The sequence below is a fragment of the Natrix helvetica genome (assembly GCF_964273705.1).
Source record: "Natrix helvetica genome assembly, chromosome: 2".
Lineage (NCBI taxonomy): Eukaryota > Metazoa > Chordata > Lepidosauria > Squamata > Natricidae > Natrix > Natrix helvetica.
The window spans coordinates 227981109-227989112 of record NC_138552.1 but is presented as its reverse complement, the minus strand read 5'-3'; the positions used below and the strand labels follow the sequence as shown (position 1 = coordinate 227989112).

The following is an 8004-nucleotide window of genomic DNA, read 5'->3' as shown; positions in this document are numbered from 1 at the left end:
AAAGTGGAAAGAGGGACACAAAACTAAGGCAGAATATCAGCAAATAGTCTGAGCCTGCAAAGATGAATAAAGGAAAGCTAAGGCTCACAATGAATAAAGGCTTGCAACAAAAGTAAAAAATAATAAAAAAGCTTCTTCCAACATGTTAAAAACAAGAGAGAGAAAAATCAAGGAAACAATTGGTCCATTGCTGGGAATAAGTGGCAAAAAGATGACAAGCAACAGACAGAAAGCGGAACTACTTAACTTGTTTTTTTGCAACTGACTTTACACAAAGAGAAAAGAACGGTCCAACCTATCAAAAACAGCACCACAAAAAACAGATTAAGAACACAAGTTAAAATAGGGAAGAAAATGGTAAATGAGCACCTGTCTACCCTAGACAAGTTCAAATTACCAGGACCAGATGGATTACATCCCAAGGTTTTGAAAGAACTGGTAGATGAGATCTCAGAACCACTGAACTATATTTTTCAAAGATCCTGGAGTACCAGGAAACTGCCAGAGAGCTGGAAAAGAGCTGATGTAGTTCCCATCTTCAAAAAAGAGGGGGCAAAATAGATCCAGGAAACTACAGAACTATCAGCCTGACCTCAATACCAGGTTACCAAGATTCTGGAAAAGATAATCAAGCAACGAATCAGCGAATACCTAGAAGCAAACAAAGTAATAACCAAAAGCCAACATGGGTTTGTCAAAAACAGGTCATGCCAGACTAATCTTATTGCATTCTTTGACAAAGTGACAAAATTAGTGGACCAGAGGAATGCTGTCCATATAATTTACTTGGACTTCAGTAAGGCATTTGACAAAGTAGACCATAACCTACTACTAGATAAAGTAGAAGAATGTGGGTTAGACAGCATCACCACCAGATGGATTTGTAACTAGCTAACGAACCACACTCAACATGTAGTCCTCAATAGAACTGCATCTACATGGAGGGAAGCATGCAGTGGGGTACCCCAAGGCTGTTTTAGGCCCAGTACCCTTCAACATCTTCATCAATGATTTGGACAAGGGGATAAATGGGGAACTCATCAAATTTACAGACACCAAGCTAGCAGGAATAGCCAACACTCTGGAAGATAGGCTTAAGATACAGAAGGATCTTGACAGACTTCAACATTGGGTGCTAACAAAATGAAATTCAAAGGTGAAAAAAGTAAGGTTCTACATTTAGGCAAGGAAAACAAAATGCACAGATACAGTATATGTGATACCTTGCTGAATAGTAGTTAACTGTGAGAGAGATCTTGGAGTCCTAGTGGACAACCATTTAAATATGAGCCAGCAGTGTGCAGCAGCTGCCAAAAAAGCCAACACAGTTCTAGGCTGCATAAACAGAGGGATAGAATCAAGATCACATGAAGTGTTAATACCATTTTATAATGCCTTGGTAAGTCCACACTTGAAATACTGCATCCAGTTTTGGTCGCCACAATGTAAAAAAGATGTGGAGACTCTCAAAAGAGTGCAGAGAAGAGCAACAAAGATGATTAGGGGACTGGAGGCTAAAATAGCAGTTTTCCAATATCTCAGGGGCTGCCACAAAGGAGTCAAGCTATTCTCCAAAGCACCCAAGGGCAGGAGAAGCAGCAATGGGTGGAAACTAATCAAGGAGAGAAGCAACCTAGAACTAGGAGAAATTTCCTGGCAGAACAATTAATCAGTGGAACAACTTGCCTCCAGAAGTTGTGAATGCTCCAACACTGGAAGTTTTAAAGAAGACATTGGATAACCGTTTGTCTGAAGTGGTGTAGGGTTTCCTCCCTAAGCAGGGGGTTGGATTGGAAGGCCTCCAAGGTCCCTTCCAACTCTGTTGTTGTTTTTTTCTTTTCTATGTACTGTATAGTTGATATAAGAGCTCCATACACTAATTGAAAAACTCAAGAGAGTAGGGAAATCTGAACTGCAATAAAAATGAAGATACTATTTTATTTTAATGATAACACTAGTGTACACAGCTCATGACACAGAGATCCATTGTTCACATATTTTACTTAACCTGGGTAAAGTCATAACAATTGCTATATAGTGCTACTACTAGTAGTTAGAATTATGTAATGGGAATACATTAAATGATACCCAGCAACATTTTGAAATAACCCATTCTTTCATAATATATAAAGGAGTCACAAACACGATTTTACATATTTATTCTTTATTGTATTGCACAAAGTAGTATCTACGCAACTCAGGGCCATCACAATAGCCCCTGAATACCAATTGCTCTAGCACAACCTCTTCTGAGCATTGCAACTAGCTGGTGCTTCCTTCTAAAATGTAAAAGAATCCATCACAAAATTTTAAACATTTGTCAATATTAATAACCAAGAGGACAAAGTTAAAAGATCAAAATATGGATTTTATGTGAATGCACACAAATATACAGTTTATATTCAGATTCTCAAAAAAAAAAAAAAAAAAAAGGGAAAGAAGCAACAGTTCTCTGGTGCAATCACAAGAGTTTGTTTGTAGAAGTTGTTAAAAGTGTAATGTGCATAGAAATAGATTTCAGCTCATAAAATAATGCAGCTTTAACTTCACTTTGTTTCTTCAGATTGTCTAGTACTGAAAATGTATTGGCGTAAGAGCTTGCACAGGAATCGCCCTTAACTTCAGTAACACCAGTTTGTATTGGCTACACATTCTTAATAGTTAAACAGAAAAAGCCATTCCCATTTCAGCTTAGAACTATACATTAACACTAAACAATAACAGTGCAGCCAGAATGAAAAAAAAAAACATTGCTAATATAATAACCACAATAGTTATAGTAGTACTAGTAAAAAGAATTTCATCATTCTGGGGAGTTACAAATAATTTTGAACTAATTATTTTTATTTCATAAAATGTCTGCCTGGCATACACAGAATATTTGAGAATCAAACACTTTCTGATTTTCAGAATAAGTTCAAATATTACATGGACATATCTTGTTTCAATGAAACATTTTAATACTGCTGAAAATTGTGTCATTAAAATATGTACTCACTCGAAAACATTTGCCATGCTAAAAAATATGTAAAAAAATAGTTTAAAGTCATTTGTTTTTAGAAAACATGTCAATTGCAAAAAAAGAACCAATTTCATTATATACACACAAAAGGCACAATCCATCCAAAGGTAAGCCTATTTCTTTTCCATTTATTCTCAATAGCTGAGATTTAAATATTTACTTAATTTTGCTCATTCAAAGTAGTTGACGTTTGACACCTTTTTTATGAATAAGCAAAAACAACGTGGGACTGCAAAAAGTCAGTAATGCATTAGATTGTAACTTTAATCGCTTGGCATTGGATGGATGGTGTCTGCACATTTCAAATATATTTATTTGAAGAAAACTGAGAGGGCACAAAGCAGCAAGTTCTATGATTTGTTTTTGTCCATTACACTGAGTACTTCATCCAAAAGTGAGGGTCCGAGGTCAAGCTGCAAAGAAAGGAGGGGCTCTGTCAGGTCTGAAAAAGAGTCGTCTGATTTAGGCTGCATCTTGGTTTGATCACATGACAGATGGGGGTTGTCAAGGAACTCCTCTGTTTGCCATTTGGTGTATTGTTCTGAATGGCTAGTTGAATGGCTGTCTGTTCCATTAGTATAATATGATGCTGGTGCTTTCTGCTTCCATGTGATGTCATCTTTGTATATTTTCCCATTCTCCAAGTGTTTGCTCTTCTCCTGCAACTTTTCTTCCATTACGGGCTCACAACTATGCCTGGGATTCCTCAGGGGTCCCAACGAGTCCCGCTTTGAATTAAATGTCACTGGTGACAACAAGGGCAACATAAGGGCTTGAGAACCACCGATGGCAGGAAGTGATATGGCATTTTTAAGGACGGGAGAAGGAGTTTCAATAAACACTGAGTCAGAAGTGCTGTTTGCCCTTAGGAATTCATTGCATCCTTCATATTGCCTGGCTGCTATTTCTCCCTCATTTCCAGGTAGAAGCTCATAATTTCCTTTCAGAAAAGAAATGTCTCCAAACACATCGTGTTGTCCTTCTTTCCCAATGTGAATTGTGTGGCGGAAGTCACCCAAGGGTGGACTGATCATATCCGGAGACAAAATGTCCCTCAACTTGAATTTCTTTCCTTTCTTATTATTGTCAGCTTTCAAGTAGATGGGTGTTTTGGCTGGCATCTTTTGACAATATGTGGAAAGAGAAGACTTTGTCTTCTTTGTTAAAAAAAAAAGGGTGTGTGTGTGTGTGTCAAAATACTCTAGATGTACAAAATCTTTTTCTCCATCCAATTATTTTGTCTTAGTATGAGTCTATGCTACATTATTGATTGCAGTATCATTTATAAAAACATTCATATAACTACCACTGATTCCATCTCACAAACAAAATTTTGGAAGCTGATTTGTTTTTATGTATAGTATGTTTCTTTAAGTCGACTGAGAGAGCTAGAATGCTGTGTTGTTTTCTCTCCCAACCCTGTAAAAGGAAAAAAAAATATCGCTTAGTATTTACTCTCTATAATACATTTAATCTCTATTGCAGAAACAATGAATGGTACTTTTAATAGTTCTGGTCTGATTAGCTTCATGAAATAGCTTTTCTTTGTTAAGCAAGATAAAAAAATAATCTAAGTATGAGCTAACTAGCCTTTTTCTAACCTGGCTCCTTGGACACATTGCCAAACACAACTATCTTAATAAATTTACTATTGTGGTTTCTTGTTTTTCTTGTTCTATCATGGAATAGAATTCTTACGCTCGGTGGTTACACTTAAGGACATTCCATTTAAACATCTATGCCAAAAAGGACCTTCACGTTTATTAGCCTTTGAAATTGAAAGTTGAAATATATTTCTATTTGAGATTTTAAAGGTCAAAATCAAAACTGTTTAAATAAATGCCTACAAATATTCTGACTCACCCAGGTGATTACCGGTAGTTCAAATAGTGGCCTAACTTCCTATTTGTATAATGTGGCAAATTTAATACTTCATGCACGGAGTTAAATGAGTGGGGATAGTTGTATGGTACCTGTGTGGTGTGTGTGTGTGTGTGTATACCCATCAACGTACAGATGCAGAAAGTTCAGGTTGCATGTGAAGTATAAATATTGAAATCATAATCTTACCGTGTTTCCCCAAAAATACGACATGTCCTGAAATTAAGGCCATGCCACATTTTTCAGGTGGCCAAAAATATAAGCCCCCCCCCCCAAAAATGAGCCCCCTGGACAATCCCCCCCTCCGGCCAGGCAGAGCACCACTCGCCAACCTAGCGGTATCCCGAAGGCGCCAAGCCGCGAGTGCCCAGCTGGAGAGGGGGGTTGCCAGGCAGCTGCTCTCTTGCGAGCAGGCTCCTGAAGAGCCAGACACAGCCTCAGGGTCGAATAGCTGTGTTGCACTGGCGCAGCAGCAACACAGCAGCCATGAGGTGACCATGCTCATGAGCAGCTGCTCGGCAACTCCCCTTTCCAGCCAGACACAGGGCCATTCACTGACCTAGGGGTATCGCCAAGCCGCAGGAGCGCCTGTTCGCTGCCCTCCGGTTCCCGCAGTTCCGGTGCCTTCATAATGCCCCTAGGTCAGTGAATAGGGTTCTGCATGGCTGGAGATGGGGGTTGCGTGAGCGGCTTTTGCACTCCCTGCTCGCGTGACTCCCAGGCTCACGATGCCCTTGCCTAACTCTCCCTGCAGAGCCAGGGCATCTCCGCTGCTGCCACCGCTCACCGCATGGCTTTTTCTGTGGCTTCCAAAGCACGAAGGTAGGATGCTGAGTCTTCTGGCAATTGCCACTCTGGGAGTACGCTCTATGGTTGTACGCGGGCAGCTGCTCATGAGTGTGGTCACCTCATGGCTGCTGTGTTGCTGCTGCGACAGCGCAACACAGCCAATCGACCTTGAGGCTGTGCCCGGCTCTTCGCTCGCCCACTCGCAGCAACCCAAAACAATAAGCCCTCTCCTGATAATAAGGCCCAAGCTAGATTTTGTGGGTCAAAAGAAAATAAGACCCTGTCTTATTTTCGGGGAAACATGGTAGTATTAAAACTGTAGTTTCAAACCTTATTGACATGTTTTGTCCCTGTCCAAATTCGCTTTTAGTGCCTGGCTTCCAATTTTAGGGCAAAAGAATTTAACAAAGTGAAACCATGATTAAATTATCAGTTAAGATCCACCCATTGAAATCCTGCCTTGTTATAGTAACCAATTAAATAATCGCTTCCTCAACAAACAAATGGATTTTAAGCTGTGAAAGCAGATTTCAATAAAGGATTCAAATTAACTTCCTATTCTGAATTTCACATATTTCATAAGGACACACACTAAGTAATAGTTATTCTAATACATACAAAAGTATAAGTTGCTCTTCCCATAATAAATAGAAGTAAAGAGAGGCACTTAAAGAAATAAAAAATGCTAGAAATATACAAACATGTATTCCAATTATATAATAGAAAAAAAAGGAAATAACTTAATATTCTAAATCAAAAGTCCTTAAATTTTGCAACACTATAGCCCTTTAAAATTAAAAGACTATTCTTCAAAATTATCAGAAAGGGCATTGGTACTTACCTGATACTCCTCTTCTCATAGTGGGGGAGGAGTATCCAGGATGGCTTGACCTTGTCCTCTTTTGATTGGACTGAGTCAGATAAGCTCTTTTAGCCACACCTTGTTCACCAGGCTCCACCCAGTTATCGGCAAAGAACTCTATCCGACTCTCTGTTTCATCCACTCTAGACTTTATTTTAGTCTCAAACCTTTATTTTTGTTTGTAGAGGAGCCACTAGAGGGTGCTGCTTGTGCCTACTGTTTGGAGTGATTGGTAATGGTGCCTTCCTTGCTGTTAAGATGTTGAGATTTGAACTGCCAAACTGCAACTAGCAGTCAGCTGAAATAGCCTGCCGTATTGCCACCTCGGCTCTAGTTGCCAAGGCTATTCTGCTGGTTAGGTTGTCAAGCTGACTCTCCAGTTTTTGGAATTCATAAGGGTCTTTACCCGAACTCGGAATTCGTCTTAGACCTGGCTAGCTTGGTACCTTCTATAGGGGTTGAGCCCTTCCCAAATAATTCATAAACAATAGTAACTAATCCACAAGAGCATAACAATCCCTTTGGCTGAACTACATCTGCCTTTTGGCCCTTTGGCTGCCCAAAGGCTTTGCAGACACAAGGTAAGCTGTTGTCGGGATGGTTGGGGCGTCTTTATTGCCCCTCGTTGTCAGGACAACTTATCATTAAAGTTCAAAGGATTTGGGAGGTCGGGTCTGGGCTAGCTGACCTCTTTCTCATTCAAGTTTCGTTTCCAGATCTTTCCACAAGGCTTTTACAATCACTTAAGGAGTAAGGCTTGGAATCTGCATCAGGTTTCTCTTTCTTTGTTAGGCCACATGTGTTTGGCCTTAACAACAGCAGATCAGATTACATAGGTTGGGAAAGGGTGGGGTTGCTTTATCATGCGATTCCTGGATCCCTTCCCCTGGAGCTTAATTCAATAGAAACAAGGTCGATCTTGCTTTCAAACAAGGAGAGAGAGGAAACATGCTTTTCTAACTTTGCAGAATCTGCTTTCTCGGTGCATCAGAGAAGAACAAAAACAGGCTTTTCAGAGCAGATTGAATCGGCTAGGTGGTAGACGCTGCATTTCTCATGCAACTCTTGGCCTTTTTAACACATTTTCTTAATCACAACAGAGTCCTTCATCTCAGGAGGATTAATTAGCCTTTCTCACTGAAACGGGATGTTCCTCTTTGCTCCAAGAGGGGGTGGGGGAAATCCCGGCACCTGATTTCAGTTAGACTGCAAACAGAGTTTGGGATTCAACTTCAATGTCCCTTTTACTCGAGGGGAGCTCAAAATAACCTCATCTTTACACTGTTCTGCCTCGGGTGGTTGCCCCACCCCAATGCCTGCAGAGGTAGAAGGGAGGCTTGAGGAAAATGCTTCACAGTGAGGGTGACTGCCATCCCTGGATAGAACCCCAGATGCCTAAGGTATCAATGGGAATCCTCACTTGCTGGGAGGGATCCTCCTCTGTGATCAC

The 8004-nt window shown here is 40.2% G+C and overlaps 1 protein-coding gene across 2 annotated transcripts in view; it reads right to left on the bottom strand.

Moving 5' to 3' along the window:
* Positions 1–2154: 2154 nt before the first annotated feature.
* The window catches only part of CDC42EP3 (CDC42 effector protein 3), a 58758-nt gene continuing 52908 nt past the window's right edge, over positions 2155–8004 (bottom strand). For both annotated transcript variants that reach the window (XM_081943451.1, XM_081943452.1), the window contains exon 3: positions 2155–4441. In XM_081943451.1, the coding sequence (XP_081799577.1) occupies positions 3373–4143 (771 nt within the window). In that variant the 5' untranslated portion in view covers positions 4144–4441 and the 3' untranslated portion in view covers positions 2155–3372. The remainder of the gene's footprint in view (positions 4442–8004) is intronic.